The following is a 20,493-nucleotide window of genomic DNA, read 5'->3' as shown; positions in this document are numbered from 1 at the left end:
ATGTGGCTACAGTATTTTCCGCACTATAAGGTGCACTGGACTATAAGGCACACCCTCAATAATGTTTGTTTTATATTTATTTCATATATAAGGCCCACCGGATTATAAGGCGCACACAATAAAAAAAAAATGTATTTGATAAACTGCAGTGGCTGTAGTTGCGCAATCCGTCCACTAGATAGAGCCGCGCTGCTCAGACAGTCATGTTTGGATTCATGACTTCCTGACTACCTTTGAATGGCCCCTATTGTTATGTCAATAAGCCATTCTGAGCCTCATCAAGGAAACATGATCACTTGATCACTTTGCCATCTTAGAAAGAAGTCAACACGCATATTAAAAAACCTGACATTAAAAACTGGTTAAATTCATTACGAGTGCAGTCAGTGCGAACAGAGCGGATCATTTCCTGATCTGAAGTTCGAAGCAGTTATTTAAGCTCTGATGTCCGTCTTCATTTATTAATTAAATATTGTTTCGATCGATCGGTAGTCCAGTTGGAGGTGAGGTGCAGCTATTTGCTACTGTGTGTCCTGCTGTGCTGCTGCGGAGTGTGGCATGACTGGCGGCCAGACTGCCGGCTTTTTTTCAGCGATCATGTTTTTAACCAATATTAATATGAATATTAATCCATACATAAGACACACCGGATTATAAGGCGCACTACGGGTTTATGAGAAAATTTTAGGCTTTTAGGTGCGCCTTCTAGCGCAGAAAATACCGTATCTTTTATTTAAACTTTTATGAATAAACGTGATTTTAAAACTCAAAAATCAATCAAAATCTCTCCGTTTCTGTCTCTTTCTCTCAGTTATGAAGCAGATTGTGACAGGGTGCTTCTGGGGAATGGGGAAATCTTCTACTTTGTACACAAACTCTGTAATTAACCAGGCAGGACGGATGGTTGGAATAGTTTTATGGGGCTTAAGGTACACCATAAAACTCATAACGTTCTATTTAACATTATCACCACCACCACCGCGGTTTTATTTACGTGTGTGTGTGTGTGTGTGTGTGTGTGTGTGTGTGTGTGTGTGTGTGTGTGTGTGTGTGTGTGTGTGTGTGTGTGTTTGTTTGTAGGATTGCTCCAAGCCTTCTGGATGGAGTTTGTTGGGCCATGGTATACAATGTCCTCCTCTCTTTTATCTTCTCCTTTTCTGTTCTCCTTTTTTCACTTGCTCCCCTCTTTTTCACTGTCTTTTTCCTTTTTTTTCTTTTAATCAATGTTTAGTTCCTCCTTTATCTCCCTTTTTTTCTACTCCAACTCCCTACCATTGCTCCCAATCTCCAAACAACTTGGACTTGGAATGAACTTCACTTCTTCTTCCTCCAACGATCCACTGCTTCATCCAGTCTTTCACACACACACACACACACACACACACACACACACACACACACACACACACACACACACACACACACACACACACACACACACACACACATCCCTTCCTCATCTCGCCTCCACCCCTTCGACTGGAGAAAATAAACTCCCCTTCCCTAGACCCTCCACTCGCCTTTTACGCGCTGTGCGTAAAGCTCTTCACTCCCGCGTCCAGAGCGCAGGGACAGCGCGAACAGGAGATGATCATTGGAGGTGATCTCTTTCTTTTTTTTTAATGGTGAGAGCGGATCATATTCATTTCAGCGTCAGGTAGTCCCGCGTAACACTTGACCGGCGAGTTCCATGGAACCAAAGTGACCGCAAGACCTCAGCGCAGAAAGATCGATGTCAGCGCTCCTCTGAGGGCGGAACTCTGAAATGTGTTCCCCAATGGCCGGGAAAAACTGAAGTGATATTCTGAGTAGGTTTAAGTGACGGACAGAGAGGCGCGGGAACAGCATCGTCTGGGCGCACGAAGATCCGTGGGACGAGGATTAAAACCGGTGACCTTTCCTCCATCCTCAGACAACATGGTCGTTATTTAAATGTCCACCATCGCTCCCGAGGATCGTCTGTGACAGGTCAGTGTTTTAGTCACCCACTAGTTCCGGCAGGAGGACACTCTTCCATATCCACGCACAGCTGCACGCGTGGATTCAAGAGACTGCAGACACGCTCACAAACGTGCGGCAAACACGCAGAAGAAAATGCGTTCGTGTTATGGTCAGGACTAGTATGTCCATGCGTGTGGCGTACGCGCGTCTAAACAGAGATACACAACATCTGCGCACGGTGCAGGTAGTTTTTATATTATTTATATATTATTTATAATGTGTGTTTTACTATTTTAAAGCGCTGGTGTCTTGATTGTATTTCATTCTCCTTTTAGATTCAGCTTTATAAGTTTTCAGGCATTTAATACCAGAATGTGATTTCAAAATCTAAACTACGCGCTCAGTTGATGGAATTCGTCGTATCAGTGTGTGAAGCTCCCCACCCCCCTCAAAACTACCTAAAAAGTTCCAGATCTTCAAATATTGGGAAAAATACACCTCAACTCACGTGGGTATTTTCATGGATTAATAATTCATGAATGTGGAATAAATCTGTGAAATTATTTTTCTGACATCACTTTTTGGCAGAAAATCTGTCAGTGATTGTATTTTGAAATGTAAGAAATAAAACTTCGCATACATATGAGAATTAACATACATGTCACAGGTTGCTGTGACATGTATGAGTTCTCGAGAGTAAGGATGAAGAAGATGAAGGATACAGATTCCTCTATAACACTTTCATTTAGTGTCATCACATAATTAATCAAGCAGACCATTATAGCAGAATATGGCATTCTTTACTGTAGTTCCACATTTGCCGTGAATAGTTCTATGTTGTTTAATGAGTGAGAGACAAGAGCAAGACACACACATGCATACACACCCACACACACACGTACACTGTTATTATCCTCGAGCTGATAAAAGGAAGGACGAGACATTGTTTAAATATTAAACCATTCTCAGCTGATGGTTTGCTCCACATCCCTTTGACTCACACAACGCTTACTGTGACCATGAACGGGCAGCAGAGTTAATTATAACAATGTTGGTATAAGTTGCTGGCGGAGAAACGTTTAAAACCAAAACATTATGGTTTATGTTTGTGTGACTGGAGAGCAAAGATGAAGCAGACAGTATTATGAATTTATTCTTTCTCTTTTAAACCGTCACATCAGAAACCAAATGTTTCCCTGACAGCTGGTGACCTATTTCCCATGAATTATGAATCTGGACAAATTTTAATATCTTCATCTTGAATGATACACTTTACAGAGAGAAAATCAATCTGTGACTCAAAGCGTCGGAGGATTACACATCGGATGATTTTAGAGTTCATCCAAAAACTGTGTCATTGTTCCTATGATTCAGAAACCTCCAACATGAAAGTAATTTTTTGACGTACTGTAGGTTTGGTAAAAGTCACATTATGAACTTGTCTGTAGTTACCAAATATTCTCTGACAAAATGAAAACAAGTGAGGGATTATGTTAAATGGTAATTTGGCCAAATTTTTTTTTGAGACGAGACAGTTTTAGTTCTTAAAGTCAGTTTAAGTCTGAGGTTAACAGAAGAATTGCAGTTTATATCTTAAGTAGAAGTGATTTCTGTATCTACTATCACCAAATATTTAAAACATTATGCTAAAATGATGACTGCTATGAAGTTTAATGGAATGTGTATAAATGCAATATGAGAACAACACACTTCTTCCGAATCAGCAAACATCTCTCTGATGTAAAGTTTTGCAAGTTGGCCAGTACTTTACATCGTTTTTTATCAGAAAGTTGGAAACTTTCATTTGAAAAAAAAAAAAAAAAAATCACATGGGATAATCTGCCAGCCTGTGTGTGCATGATCTGAGAAAAAATGTGTGATAATGATCACTTAGCTCAATATTTTCTTTTTGCTAAAAACAAATTTTGGCACCGGACCTTGAATCTGGCCAATCAGATGCCAGCAATGTGTGAACGGACTGCCAGTGTTTCAACGTGCAGGAGCATCAAAGCAGTGTGTACCATTTTATGTAATCACAAAAGCCTGAAGCTGTCCTGCTGCGCTGATGCCTCGCTTCCAGTGCCTCCTGCTGAGGGCGTTTGTAGTTGGATAGCAGCCCTAACACACACTAGCAGGCACGTGCACACACACGCACACACACACACACACACACACATATACATCAAGTTGCAGGATGTAGAAACACCTCCCTAGCCCCCTGTTTCCTTTATCACACTATTGTCTAATGAGAATGAAATATAGATGCTTGGCTTTTGGACATTTAAAGTGACAGTCAAGTATAATCTGCTCATTTAAATACTCACAGGGAGGGTGCTTGTCACCTATGGCTGTGCTTCAACATGCATTATTCTACCTCAAGACGTTCCATTTCAGTTGTCTGTTATTCTGAGGACAGACCACCAATCCCAAGGTTTCAGAAGCCATGCATCAAAGAGCAAAAAGGAAGCAAGGAAAGCAAACAAGGGATGGAGAGAGAAGGGAATGGTTGTCCTTCATTAGGATGCTGGAATTGTCTCCTTTCCTTCATTTAGAGATATTATTGACATCGCTGAAAACAAAATGAGGCCAGTGGAAGTAGAACAAAAGGAGAAAAAAAGGTAGAGAATGAAGCAAAGGAGGAGGTGTTTAAGTAAAGGAAAATGACGAGGATAGGAGGAAAGCAAAGGAGAATATAGAAGGATATTGGAGAAGGTAGGGAAAGAGGGGGGGGGGTGCAGAGGAGAGGAAGTTGGTTAGATGAGGTATGTAGGGAAATGGCTTTAAGATGGAAGTAGAAACTGAGTGGATGAGAAGAAGGAAGGAAAGTGGTTGAGAAAAAGTTGCAAAAATACAGAAGAAATGGAGGTAGAAAAGGAAGAGAGTGGATATGTTGTAAATACTAACATAGGAAAGGAAGGGGGCATAATGAGGCAGTAGGAATGTGGAAATGGGAATGAAGTTTGGTTGTGGGAGGACATGAGGATAGAAGAATGAAATAAGTAGTAAAAAAATGAAGCAACTGTCAGGAATGAAATGAGTGTGATTGGGGTTTCTGTAGAGGTAGGAAAGTAAAGGAAGAAATATAGAAAGGGAAGTGGAAGTTGGGAATGCAATAGAGACATAAATGGAAATCGAGGAAATGGCAGGACGAAGCACAAGAAATATTAGGATGTAAGAATAAGAAATATGGGGATTCTATAAGATAGACAAGCAGAACATGATGACAGCAGGTGATGAAGGAAAAGTAGAACAGGAAAAAAAAATGGAGCTGGGAAATGTCTCATTCTTCCAGCATTCCTTCATTCAAGTCTTGAATGCTGCCTTCTTGTTTCTGTTATCCTTCCCTAATCCCTATTGGTCTGTAGCCATGTGGACCTCCCCCTCATCTTTTTCTCATCCTTCTTTTTATTCCTGTCTTTTTACTGCCCTGGCAGAGAATCTTGTTAGAGGTTTCCATTCTAGTCGGGACCCTCTGGGGGCAGTACGACTTCCCTGGGAAGAGACACAAATCCTGCTGGGATTTAACGGGAAGCATGACAGGAAAAAAAATCATGGAAGCCATATTTGAAAGGTGCTGAATGGCAAATTTTGTACACCCACTAATGCAGTGTGATGCTTTTGTTTATCTACCATGAAATTAAGGGCAGCTGTAAGAATTTTTTGACTTATCCTTCATGAGAGGTGACAGATATGCCTCGTTTGCTCCTTGAGAAAAAAAAAAACAAATTTTAGTACCCTCTTCTTGTGTTTCGTAGAAAGTCTTCCCTGTTGATTTAGCTGCGTTCATCTTCTGGAAAATTGCGATCAATTCCACCAAAAAATGATCCAGTAGTTGTTGAGATTTCAACATGAAAAAGGAAGAACAAACGTCTGTGACATGGCTAAAAACATTCAACTTGGTTTTGAATCTGTTTGCATTATTTACATCTGTGATCTCAATACTTCCTGTGCTGCATGCATACTTCATGCATTATCGCACGCGTGTACTCTAGCAGGACCAAACGGAATGTTTAATGTGAGGATGTCTGAGGCGTGTCGAGGTAATGAATACATCTCTCAGACTGGAATACGTAGTTTGATGAGGTCTGTTTCTTTTCCTACACAATTGCCGTTCTATAGAGCGCTTTTCATATATTATGTGATGTGCAGCTTCATGTCTGCATGTTGTTCCCCATTTATGACAACATGGTTTTCCTTGTGCTCGCTGGAGTGAGAAAATCACCGGTCTGTAAGAGTTGAGGGGGGGGGGGGGTGCGGTAAACATCCCCAGCTCTGCCACGCTCTATTTATGAATCTGTCACCTTCACTTTCTTGCTTTCTTCATCCTTATTCTCTCTACATCTGCACACCTCTAAATTTCACTCTTTCCATATCTTATCCTTCATCTCTTGCTCTCTCCATTTCTACCTCGCCACCTCACTCGCTCCATATTTTACTTATCATCTTTTCATTTTCACATCCACATCTTTTGCAGTTCTTCTTCTTCACATCCCCTTTACTTATCCCTACTTCTGTACATCTCCACCCCCCAACTCATTCATTCATTCATTCATTCATTCATTCATTCATTCATTCATTCATTCATCTTCTTATCTACTTCTTCTGCTTTCGCTGTCACTGGTTTGCTGGAGCCTATCCCAGTGGACTTACCAGCTAGAGGCGGGGTACGCTCCGAGCATGACACGGGATACACACGGACCCTCCAACCCTTTCCTTTATTTATCTCTCCATCTCCAGATCTGTCTTTCCATCTATTGCTCTACCGTTTCATGTTCTCTCCATCTCTTCCTGTCTTCATCAGTGCCTCCTTCCGTTCCTCCATTTTTCTCTATGTTGGAAATAAACCTCACGTGATACTATGGGGTCTTCAAATGTAATAGAACATTCAACCATAAAATACCAGACACACATACGTGCGCGCGCGCACACACACACACACACACACACACACACACACACACACACACACACACACACACACACAGACACACACACACACACACACACACACAGTTATCAGTGCTCTATTAACCATATGGCCCATGGTTTCCCAACAGTGTTTTATAAGACCACATAACGAGACTCATTACGGTACTTACTGGAAGACAAGCACACACACACACACACACACACACACACACACACACACACACACACACACACACACACACACACACACACACACACACACACACACACACACACACACACACACACTGTCTTTGGTATTGGTACATTCTTTGACTTCTAAAGTTACGACAGCTTTCTGTTTTTGATGTCATCACTGTTGCTGTTGCTCATGTCAGAGGTTGACTGACACATGTGTCGACCAGAAAACACTCAGATCTCAAACCATCAACACCATTGTCTGAAACCAGAACAGCTGGAAACAGTCGTCAGGCTGTGATCGGAATAGGGAACACTGAGTCTACCATATGCCACTAATTTCCCTGCGAGGATCATAATCAGTATATAAAATAAAAAAATAAAATAAAAACATTTACATTTAATTCCTCCCACCAATAAGAGTTGTAGATTCTGTGATCACTCATCTTCAATTCCAAAATATTGTGTTGTGTAAAAAATTACAAGAGAAGTGGTGGACCTGCCCACAGATCTGGGCCACTTCTTCTTCTTGTAAAACAGGATATTTTTGATCAATCAGAATTAAAACATCCAGCTATGAAGACCATGATTTTAAAAATTGATCCAGCTGATGCTTGAATAGGCTTCACCAAATATTTACATTCCCAGAACTGGTAATATCACTGGAATATTACTCCATATTTCTTCAAAATATTCCAGATAACTTTGGATTCAAGTTAAACTGAGTCTGATGTCTAATCAAGATTTGATTGTTTGATGGGGCCTGAAAAGGCAGTGATGCCTTGTAGTAGTGAATACACACACTATAATATTTATTATATATTTATAATAAATATATATTTATAGTTATTCTTATTATTTACCTATTTGCCGCCTCACATTTATAATTTATCACAGCTAAGTTTGAAGGATTCCCCTTGGCAGATAGGGCTGACATTTACATCCTGCAACCGAGATCACACCCACCTCCTTCGATTAATATCACTCCATCTTTTATTACCTTTCATAAATCCCAGTCACAGATGGAGACAGGTGGCCTGTAGGGGAGACAGTCAGATCTGGAGAGAGGCTGATACGGAGATAGTTTCTCCTGCTATTAGTTAAATCGTTATCCTTCTCTCTTTCTGTCTGTCTTTCTTTCTCCTGTGTGTCTTGGAATCCTTCATCCCCTCTCTGCTGTCTTCCCTCGGTGGCAGCATCACAACAAGGTCAGATTATGGCAGGATTAGTTGGTGGTTATCACAGAAACTCCCTTTTCCAAAGAAATCAGGGTGTCCTAATTTGATGGAGAGCTGCTTTTTCAGTCGTGCAATCTATCCCTCATGTGTCAAGTCAACATCATTTCCTTTATTTATTATGCTCTTTGTGAAGACAGGGGATGCTTAATCAGAAGGGAGGACTAAGGTTCAAAGTTTTCTAATGAACGGTTAATTTGGTCTGGATAAACTGCCTCCTCATTAGGAGCAATGTGGAGATTATACTTGCAGAGCATGTCTTTATGTTTCAGTTGACACAATGTGTAGATGGATCTGTTTGATTTTCCCTCTTGCTCCGCTGTTATCCATCTTTGTCCTTCTTCTTTACCTCCATTCTCAGTTTTTGAATTTGATCTTTCTCTGTAAATATACAGAGTGAGTGTTTGTGTAGATTTTTTTATCCCGCTCAACAGCAGTAATCCAGCTCCTTTACTTCTTACCCTTTATTTGTACAGATTTACTACACTAGAATAGAGTGCCCATTCTCCCTTCATGTCAGTGTAAAGCTGCCGTTTAAACCTCAGGGTCATGTTATGTGTCCTTCAGTATCTTTATTGGAATCTGTGGATTCCTCTTCCTTACTTCCACTCTTATAAAATCATATTTAACACACAGTGACCTAGAAGACTCTGCAAAGACACAATACACTTATCTGCCTCCAAGTGTGTGGATTGGTACATAAATCAAATATTTGATTTATTAAATCAACATGTTTCTTTCATAAAGTTTTAAAGTAATTCATTCTCAATCCTGATGAATTATAAAAGGGTTATTTCAAGACCTCAGAGGGCTACGCCATTTAAAAAACTTCACTTCCGAAGATTTGAAGATCCTATTTGTCCTCTTGTAAAAGAACAGTTCCTGACAAAACCAAAACTGTACCGACAGCAGTCACTGATACAATTATATCCACTGTTAGTGAAATGCTGTATTTACTGTCATCCACTCGTGCACACATCCGCTATGTAGCGTCTCTCCATTTGTCTCTGCATGCACTGATTTATTTATCAGCCTTTTTTCCCCACTTCCCTGCCACTTGCAGCGCCTCTATTTTTGTCCTGGTTCCAGAGACAGTAACAGAGCTGAAGACAGGTCTGGGCGCATCACACTCAGCTGTTCTAAAAAAAAATCATTTTTATTCCCCACACAGACTTCAAAGCCTCAATGAGAAACTGAAACCATTGGTAACATTGTGATGCATCCATTAATCTCATGTGATGTGACTTTCCATCTGCAACCAATGGTTTCAAAGTCTCTCCTGAAAGTATGCAATTTAGATAAAGTACTACAGATTAGATGTTTAATAAAAAGTTGTTCAAGATGTCTTTATTTTCAACCAGGATCATTTTTCACTTTGGTCTGTTTTGTCTCATACATGTGTATGAGGCAAAACAGATGAAAGAGGAGCTAAAGTCTCCAGCAGCAGCTTTGCTATCTGTCTGTAATCATGGATCTGACTCTAATCCTTTTCCTGTGAGTGTTGAGTAAGAATCCTAAACCCTAAAACAGAGCAACGTGGAAGCAGTTGTCTTTTTTTCCTGTATTAATCATCAAAACTGGTTTTACACCTAAATGAACACTAAATTCTCCATGGAGGTTCTCCCAAAAAGAGACTCTATAGGTCTGAAGTCTATTGAACTTGTATCTACAGCACACAGATGTTTCATGTTTGTACATTGCTACCAAATGGATGTTACATGGATGTAATTCATGTCGTATTCCTTGCTTATTTTTTTAAAAACTTTTGCTCAGATGGTGACAAGAACATCCTTTTTTGTATTTTTGATATTGGTGTTAGTGTAGATCAGGTGTGGTGGAATAGCTCAATCACTCATCTAAAACAAGTTCCTCAATAATAAGTTCCTAAAACAAGTGAAAAAATTGGAAGGTCTGTCAACTTTCATGAAAACTTTATTCCTAATTGCATGGGTTAATTTGGTAATTTCAAAATAAATATTGAACACCAATCAAACCAAAGATGAGTTCACCTTTTTGACTCTCAATATACAAAAACATCCCACATGCTAACATTTTTTTTAAGGAACGATAAATATACTCAACATCCTTGGAACCACTATGTTTATTGACATATTTTTCTGCTGTCTTTTGAATATTTTGTGACTTTTCCCAGCGATATTTGGCTCGCCCTAAGGCACATTCTTTGGTTTTCATTGGCAGTTGTGCACAATGGATTATTATGCTCTAGCACAAAGCCCAGCATTTTTGTGGCTATTAATTGTTTAAAAAAATGATGAATCCTGTTGGTTAACTTCTTGGAAGCTCATCTGACCCCAGAATATGAACTTGTCTATAAAAATATCACTATTTTATTGTCTTTACTCAAGTTTGTCTGAAAACTTTGACTGAAAGAGTTTCAGCACTGTTGAGTCCGTTAAGTGAAATGAATATCAAGCTGATATTTTTTCAGCCTAAATATTTTTCATCTTTGCTCTTCGTGTCTAATGCATTATTCCAACAGAAATGCAATTTAAAGACTCTAAACATGCCACCTTCAAGGTCTCCTGCTCACTACTCTGATTTAATTTACAACACTTAATATCCTCTATAGCTCATGCTGGTCACGACAGATCAGCAAAAATTGATTTAACACCATGTACCTCCATTGTTCCATTGAGACACGCAGACGAATATACAACCCACAGTTGACAGAGGTCTTCCTCAAGGTGAAAAAATCGTATTTCATTATCATAAAATTGACTGCAGATTTAAATAGGATTCACACTCCAGGAAGTCTTGGAACATCATCACAATGTGGCTTCACATTCACAATGAACCCTAACCTTAGTTCAACAGGCTAATGTGCAACTTATCTTCAAACATGTAGAAACACATTGTAAGATATTGAGACTTAATTCATTTTTATCCAATTTTTTATATTGTTTTCAATCATGGGGTTTTATTTCATTCTTCCATTTGTTAAATGTTATATTTTTCTCACATTTACAACACAACAATACCTCCTTAACCTGCCATATACTGTATTTCATGTTTAGTCTTATTGTCATGTCATTTAAAAGAAACCAGCTAAAACACCATTATTAGAGATGTCAAACTTCAAACAGTCAAAGTGATGACACCCCCTTTCCTTTCCCATCAAGACGACCCTTTTCAGTGGAGAGACCGTCTAAGCTGTTGTCTGCTGCACAAAGATGTGAACTCATTACATCATCTTTAAATCTCGGAGGTGGTGCTTTTCCTCTGTTGCTGTGAATTCATTCCCATTCAAAACATATCATTTATCATCATCCCTCACCCTCATGACCTTGGACAAACTGCTGGATTCCTGGTTGGTCCAGGGGGAAATGTGGGCTGTCAAGCTCTGAGGATTTACAGGATAATTTTACACAAGGGCATCAACTTGAAACAGACCAGTTTCCCCCTGGGTATCAAACGGTTAAACAAACTGACCGTAGGGATGATTTTGACCTGGATCTTCGATTGGATTCGGACGTTTCATTTGCCCCTTGTCAGTAAAAGTAAATAGCTGCTGTCCCCTCATGTAGTGTGACTTCTGTTTAAAGGCGCTATGTGCTCCCGGGTAACAGAGCTGTTATCTGTGACTCTTTTCTCCTTGCTCCAATTCCTTTACCACCAGGCTGAAGATGAATCAGGCCTGTTAGATGATGCGCTGTAGGCTGGCACTTCCTTAACTCCCAGAGAGCTTGTTATGAACAGCACAACAAGGGGTGAATTTAAGGTTACATTTTAGACAAAAAATTCCAAGAGGGCAGGTCAGTCTTACACATCTGTTTGGCTCTTAGCATATAGTGGCTATATAAAGGTTGCCCCCTGCAAATACATATTTATATCTAGCACGGATACTAACACCACGAGTGTGTGAATTCTAAACACACTTCCTTCATTTGAATAAAGTGTCAAGTGATGTCCAACTTATTTTCAAATTCTGTGGTGGGCAGGTTTTTACAAGGCATGGAAAAATTAAACAAGCTTCATTTAAATGTCTCATGTCATCTCAACATTGCTTTTGCCTGAATAACACTTTTTAAAAAAAATCTGTCTTGTTATTGAGTCATTACTAAATATCAAGCGGCCCTCATTCAATGTATGACTATCAATAATTTCTTTGTCATTGACTTTGCCAAGTCAGTAAAGCTTAAATCCTGATTCACAACCCTCACAGTATATTACAGTCTAAATTATTAAAAGTTAAGCTTATTGCTCCATCATAATAAACCGTCCTTGTTGACCTCACATATATACAGACGCTTATGATTAATTGTGGCTTTTAATAAAGATATCGGATATGTGAGAGTGAAGCTCAGTCAGCTCAGTAAACTGGGTTGACTGTGTGGATGTACTTCCTTCTTCAAATACAGAGGCCACAGTCATTACAGCAGTGAATTAGAAAGCTAATTAAATAGTGAATTAGTTGGCCTGTTAATTACTCACTGGAATGAGAACTTGTCATTGTTTGTCTCCAGCTTTCCAAGTGTTTTCATATTAGACTCCCGGCGTACCACAGTGGGAGACATTAGAAATGCAGAACGACTGAAGGCTGAATCAGTTACTGCGGGATCATCAGGAGTTAAAAAAGCCTCTTTGGACTCCTTGAGCTTGCTACCTTTGGCTCTGGCTCTGAACTCCCACTTCTGTCGAAAAGATGAGAGCAGGATTTGTGATTTTCAGTGAGAACTGAGAGTGAAGGACGCTAGAGAACACTGCTAACCTTGGCTTCTTTTTTGCAGTCGTCTGTTCTCAGAGCCGCAACAACATTGAAGGGTTTACCACTTGTGGTAGCTCTGGAGTGATTACATTGTCCTATGTGTTACAATGGTGGGTCTCTTCATGTTATCTAATAGTGATTTCGTTTATCTAATCACTTTGACCTGTTGCGTTGACCACTGCATGTCAATGAAGCCATTTCACAATTCAGTGCTATGACTGTGTGGGGCTTAATCAGGAGCTAATGCTGTAATTTTGACCTGATGATGGTGCTAAATGAAAGGTCTTGGGATCATAAAGTTAAGCGGTTCATATGTGAGTAAAATAATCTACTTTAATGGCAATCAACCCAAAATCTGGTAAGAAATTTAAAATCTTAAATGTAAACCTCCTGGTGGCGGTAGAGAAGCAAAGCTAGATAACCAAAGTCTTTAGAAAATGAATTAGACAATATTCTAGTTGAAGAATAATGTGTCAAAAGAAAACAAGAAGAAGAAATGTGGAAAAATAGTGTGAGATAAGGTGTTGTTTGGTCAACTTCTTGACATTTGGTCAACTTCTTTGCATGCTTACAGGCCACTTGTGTGTTGTGGTTTTGTTTCAGGGGCCTGTACTCATTTTTGTGTCTAACACATAAATAAATAAATAAATAAGTAAGTAAGTAAGTAAGTAAGTAAGTAAGTAAGTAAGTAAGTAAGTAAGTAAGTAAGTAAGTAAGTAAGTAAGTGTATGTATGTATATATGTGTATATGTATATGTATAGAGTGTAAAAAGTAATTTCCCCGTTGGGGATTAATAAAGTGGACTTACTTTCTTTCATCTTTCTTATAAACACGTTGACCATATTTGTCTGTTTCTGCTGAAAGAATGAAGTGAATTGAAATGTCTGACATGCCCTGAGAAGGTTAAAGAAGCTAAAACGTCTTTTTTTTCTGACTGACTTCTTTAGAAACAGCAGCCAGTGCCAGGCTCAAGTTAAAAGTTGACATTGGGGTCACCTGTCAAACTGATGAAACAGGACAATTGCCTGCAACCACAAAGAAAAAAAAACACCCAGAAATGCCATGGTTCATACCGTGAAGCCTGGAGGTTGAGATGGGATGACAGAAAAAGTGTTTCATTCCAATTGAATTGTTTCTGTGTCTTATAACAAAGGTAGAATATGTTGATGTGGAACTATTCTTTCAGTCCCTTCTCTTTACCCAGTAAGTGATGTGTTTATTTTTAGGTCAGCAGTAATTACGTGGAGCAGGTCAGCATTTTACAACTGATCCTGCCTAATTTAGGAAGTAAATTCATTGCAGCAGCCAGAGATAGAGTTCCTGGTTTGAACTTATTTTTTCCCGTTTGTGCTTTGATGCCATTTTTTTCCCAGCATCAGCTCTTTTTTTGAATTTTAAATTCTTCCTGCAATTTGCAGGAGCAGCACTAGTGTGAACATAAACAACAGCATTTCTAAAATTAACCCCTACGACCTCTGTTGTCATCGCACTCGCTCACAGGTCCCTTGAGATCTGATTCGAATGGGGTTTTGAAGATATTTCAATTGTCAGAGATTTCATGCTTTTAGTCGGTCTGTATATTTAGAGGTATAGAGGTTTGTAAAATTGTTCTATGAGGCATCTCGCTGCTTTGTGAGTGTTTCGATGGGCAAGAACTTAACACCCTCAAGCAGCAGGTTCAGTGGAGTGTGCAACACGGAGATTGCACTTGTGTCTGAATTGATCGTGTTATCGCTCTGTTGTGTTTGTGTGAGTTTTCGTCTTAGTTCTCTTGTGCCATTATCGAAGTGGGAAATGGTGAAATCGACCCTGAGGGCTACATACACAGAGCTGTGAAACAGTATGGCCACAGTTGTGTGAGATAAACCTAGACACAGCTGGTATCACATTCTCCCACCTGTGAAACACAGTCACAGGTGTTGTTTACATGTCAGCATGGTCCTGAAAGAGGTGTTGCATTCTGCCCTTTTAGACCATAATGTTTTCAAAACTGCATTTTGGACTTGGAAAGGAGTCGCTCCACTCTTGTGCTGAGTCTGTTATGCTAAATGGAACAGCCCCTCCCCCCAAGCCCGAGCACTTACACCACTTACACCTCCTTTTCATAGCTCCGCATAGGATATGTTTTGCATGCACTTTGTGTATTTTGTGCCGTCATTATGTCTAATCCAGCCGGCTAGGTTCATGTTTTCTAAGGAAACTTGACAAAATCAGGCATCTGATCAGATTTTAGCAGAAAAAGAAAAAACCCCTACTGTCAAAAAAGGACCTGACTGTTGTATAATTTTGCCAAATAATTATCCTAACCGTATCCTAACCTATCTACTGATCGATGAATGATGTGTCATTATACATACAGTCAATTTCAACTACCCTCCTAACTCTGTTTCAGGGTGCAAATCAAAAAGTAGAGGGCACTCATAAATGAGGATTAGGGCTGGAATGATAAGTTAATTAACTTCTATAAACAAGATAAATTTATCTTGTTTATATCATTAATTTGATAAATATTCCAGCCAATGCGTGTGCTCATAAATTGTTGGCGGATACAGCGGTGATTAGAAAATGAATGAATGAATAGTAATAATAATAATAATACTAATAATAATACTAATAATAATACTAATACTACTACTACTACTACTACTACTACTACTACTACTACTAATAATAATAATAATACTAAAGATAATAATAATAATAATAATAATAATAATAATAATAATAATGATAATAACAATAATAATAATAATACAACCCATCTGAGAGAGAACCCAGAATGCCCAAGTCAGCAACAAAAATGGGAAAAAAATTTCCATTTTTTCCCATTTTGGGGTGGAAAATATTTATTTGAGTATATGTGAGTCTGAACACCTAAAAAACTTTTTTTTCGTCTTAATCCAAGTTTTTTTTAATTGAATTGAATTCACTGGAAAGTTTTGTATGTGTTTCTCCATGTCATGTCTACCAAACCTATGTAGTTAGAGTTTTATACAGGAAAAATAAACACGCAGGAAGTGGCTGTGGTTCAGGAGGTCAACACATTGCAGCAATAACTGCTCAGAAAAAAACTTCCCCCACCTCCACCTACATGGTCTGACGCCGTCCAGACTCTTGGTCGGTTCTTTTACATTCTGTATGAATATTTGAAGCCTGAGGATGTGAGACCTCTGGGAGCTGCTGAGTACAGCCACCATCTGCTGCCGCAGCTTGTACTGTGCTGCTGGAGGGCGCCATGAGTACAGTATTTTCGCAATGCAGTCAGTTCTTGAAAAATTTACTAAAAAAGTTGCCAGTAGCACAGAAAATTTAATTTTGCAGGTCAATATTTTTTTTCTTTATGCTGCTGAATTCTCATGTGAGCCACCCTTATATTTTTTAGAAATTGCAACAACTATGCTGTAAAGTGCTACCATCAACATTAATATTGCAGTTTAAAAGGAAAAAAACCCCAACCTTTAAAAGTTTGGTTAATTCTGATCACAAATGTGACAGCATCTGCTGCCCTCATGCCTACACTATTTATAAATTCAATTTTTGAAAATTATGTATGCATAACTACATAACTAATAACCATCTAATAGCTATAACTGTAAATAATAGCTATCTGGACTTTATCAGGATGGATTCTGGGATGTTGTTTACTGTGCTGCCACAGAAGTGTAGACAATTCTTTTGCACAAATTAAGGGCTGATGAGGATCGGAGCCAGATGAGCTCTGATGACCTCTGATTTGATACAGGGTTGTCAGTTTAAGGGAACAGTTAGCTGGAATTACTACACATGTTTCAACATTATTTATTAATGTTGAACTTGTCAGCTGGACGGCATGGTGGTGCAGTGGGTAGCAGATCTGTAACTCGATGGGTGGATAATCTGCATTATTATTCACAACATCATGGTAACACAAACTGGCTGCAGACCAAACTGGAGATACAATAGTTGTAACTATCATCGCATCACACAATGCCTCGGTTTAGCCGACTTAAAATGCGTAATCTGCTGTTTTCTCAGCATCAAACATTTTTCTAACACTTCTGACAGAATACAGCATGTTTAACACATGGAATTATATCTGCCCAGCCAAAACCGCCAGATACATTTGCACATAGAATAAAGAATAAAACGTGAATTCAACAATGTTTTTCTCACCGTTCATGTTTCTCCACCTATAGTCTGAAAAATGTTGCTGCTGGCCAAACACATATGATTGGACATGGAAGCCATCAGTGCAGTCAACGCCACGCAGGACGAGCTTCGCCTCCTCCTCCCGCCTGACGATGAACTTGGCAACCTCGCCTACCATGACTATGATCCAGATGGCAGAGCGAACCAACCCGTTTTGCCCACCTTGTTGTTTGAGGGAGTGAATTTCCAAGAGGATCCAATTAAACTACTGAGTGTTCAGGTAAAGATTTCAACGTTTGTTGTTTCCTTCAGTGTGAGCCCTTGAACGTGTCTGGGTTGTTTAAAGGAATTAAAATATCAAAATTTATGTAAAAATATTTAAGAGATGTTGGTTTGAAATTTGGAAATATACAACATGGTAGCAGTTATTACATGGGTCTGTCAAAACCTTCCAAATATACATCTTAATAATTATTTTTATTGATGGATTATTGTAAAAATGAAATCTGTATTTGACATTTTTCCACAACTTACATGCTACAAATTGAAAGTGGTGATAAAAGAATAAAAAAATTGACAATCCCTCTAAACTGTAGTATTCCCCAAAGCTCTGTGGTGAGTCCCACTTAGCTCTGTGCAAATGCTTCCACAAAATCACATATCTAACAGGTATGTGTAATACATGCATGATAATAATGTCCACTACTTTGATGCAAAACCTGTTGAAGACCTATGTCTAATAACTGCTGCAGTGAATTTAGTGAAAATGACATTAAATCTGTCACAAAACTAAGAACTAAAATCAGTAGATTTCCCAAAGCTAGGTCCAGTGGCACCTACAACTATTTAATGAAGTTGATTATTTTTTTTATAGTTAAGATGAAAATCAACAATCAAATAGAACATTTGGTGAACATAATTTGTATCTACCTATATAAAATGGAATAACTATATGACTATCTCACTCTACTTTGTAAAATTATGATAATAATTAAAATCCACAATAAATTACTAGTCTATTGGATACTTAAAAAAATTAGATGTCAAAATATACCCTATATCACAAAATTATCAGATTCAGTGATCAGAAAAAAAATTAAAAATAATCTGGAATACATGCCTCAAAGTCTCCTCCATTCCTCTTTTAATCCAGACCCATTTCTTAACCAACGGAATTGTCACGTTAATCCTCTGTGTGTGGAGCTGCTGCTGTAAAAACCATCTGTAATTCTGTTTGCAGGTGGTGTTGATCTTGGCCTACAGCACCATCATTGTACTGGGCGTTGTGGGTAATTCTCTGGTCATTTACGTCATCTACCGCTTCAAGACACTTCGCACCGTCACAAACTTCTTCATTGCCAACCTGGCTGTCGGTATGTTCGCCCATATTAACACACAAGCCTGTCACCAGGTTCACATGATGTCAGAGTCTTTAATTTAGTTTTTGTGGGCTGAGCTGTTAGATGGGGTTTCATTTAATCTCTTCATCTCCAAATACAGCAGTATCTGTCTTGAATCTGTCTGACATTTACTCATCTTCGTCATGAAGATATGACAATCTGAGATGCAGTTGTTGTGTTGACAATCTCCAGCTCAGTCCACTCGGTCTCGACTTGGAGACAGGAGGGTGGTCAGTTCAAGATCAGTATTATCGAAGAGTATGCCAGTTCACCAACTGAGCACTGCTAAGGTGCTTACAGAACCCCTGTGTGTGTGTGTGTGTGTGGGGGGGGGGGGGCTAGAGTATACAGAATAACATTCCAATAAATAAACAAATAAATAAATACATACATACACACGAACGTAAATGAATAACTGAATGAATGAATAAATGAATGGATGAATAATTAAAGATTCTACATACTGTCCACATGCCACAGAAATTGTGTTTCCAATTCTCTGAGCCAAATAACGCCTTAATGTAGGATAGAGAGAAAGGGTGAATCAAAAGAGGTTTTCGATGTTATTTGAAATGATAATCTACTGCATTCATGAAAAACTGCAGATTGTTCCACCTTTGCTCATCATTATGATACAGTATTTTCCACTTTATAAGGCACATCTAAAAGCCTTTAATTTTCTCAAAAATCGACAGTGCGCCTTATAATCCAGTGTAATTTATATATGAAAAAGTTTTAAAATAGGTCATTCATTGAAGATGAGTTCTCAGATAAGATCTCAGCTCTCAGCTGTAACCTCAACCCCCTCGCTGTTGCCTATCTGGTCAGCGGCCCAGACAGAATACATGAGTATAAGCTGCGCTCCCTCCCCCCACAGTTACCTACCTTTTCAGGTGTCAACCGCATTTGCAAATAAATTGTAGCATGCCAGGCACCTTTGGCTAGCAGTGACTTGGTTCTTGAAATTTGAAAAAAAGCTTCAGAGTTGTGAATGCAATCCCTTTAGCGTAGCTCAATCTAGTGGATGCATAATGCAACCACAGCCACTACAGTAGTTTCTATTCTATGGGTCTTATAATGTGGTGCACCCTATTCTGGTGAAAACAGTTTTAAAATAGGCCATTCATTGAAGGTGTGCCTTTATAATCAGATGCACTTTATAATCCAGTGCGCCTTATATATGGAAAAAGTTTTGGGAGAGACCATTCATTGAGAGTGCGCCTTATATTCCAGTGCACCTTATGATGCGAAAAGTCCTGTACTTTTCATAACAACTACTTCAGTTGATTGCATGCAACAAAATGGAAGAATAGATGACTAATGACTGAGTTAGTGGCTTTAAATCCAACCGGGACTTGTCTGTGTTGAGTTTACTTACCCTTTGTGTGGGTTCTCTGCAGGTTGTTTGGCTTCCTCCCACCACCGAAAACATGTAATATTGTTGGATAGGTTACTCTAAATCACACTTCCAGAGCAAGCCCCGCCTCAGGCCCACCATCTGCTGGGGTAGGCTCAACACCTACAACATCAGGATTGTGTCCCTAAAACCATTCCATAGCTCTGTGCTGCAGTTCTGATGCCAACATGTCCATTATAATCACCACCGTCAGCACACCACCTGTCGGTGCTGATAATGTTGTGGCCAACTGCAAAACAAATCTGTTCCATGCACTCTGAGCCGCATGGGAAGCATGTAAAACTTTCTTCTCAGCATCTTAGAGGTTGCTGTAAGTCAAATGTAATATTTCGTGTGGTGGCGTCCAGGTTTCAAATGATTCAGAAGTTTTTCAGCAGAGGGAGTGTAATCTATCTTGTTTCCCAGATCGTCAACATCCCAGACACACATTTAAAATCCTTGATTTGTGAACCACTGGTTAAAGCTGCTGGTCTTTCATTATCTCTACCTAAGAGTGGAATGTGAATGTGTGAGCGTGTGTGTGTGTGCGTGTGCGTGTG

The 20,493-nt window shown here is 39.1% G+C and overlaps 1 protein-coding gene across 1 annotated transcript in view; it reads left to right on the top strand.

The window, feature by feature from the left end:
* Positions 1-1,547: 1,547 nt before the first annotated feature.
* Positions 1,548-20,493, top strand: part of npy2rl (neuropeptide Y receptor Y2, like) — a 32,120-nt gene continuing 13,174 nt past the window's right edge. The window contains exons 1-3 of the mRNA XM_068308113.1: positions 1,548-1,968; positions 17,185-17,417; positions 18,378-18,510. Of these exons, the coding sequence (XP_068164214.1) occupies positions 17,226-17,417; positions 18,378-18,510 (325 nt within the window). The 5' untranslated portion in view covers positions 1,548-1,968; positions 17,185-17,225. The remainder of the gene's footprint in view (positions 1,969-17,184; positions 17,418-18,377; positions 18,511-20,493) is intronic.

This window comes from Antennarius striatus, chromosome 23 (genome assembly GCF_040054535.1).
Source record: "Antennarius striatus isolate MH-2024 chromosome 23, ASM4005453v1, whole genome shotgun sequence".
Classification (NCBI taxonomy): domain Eukaryota; kingdom Metazoa; phylum Chordata; class Actinopteri; order Lophiiformes; family Antennariidae; genus Antennarius; species Antennarius striatus.
The sequence above is the reverse complement of the archived record's forward strand: the minus strand, read 5'-3'. Positions and strand labels throughout refer to the sequence as shown.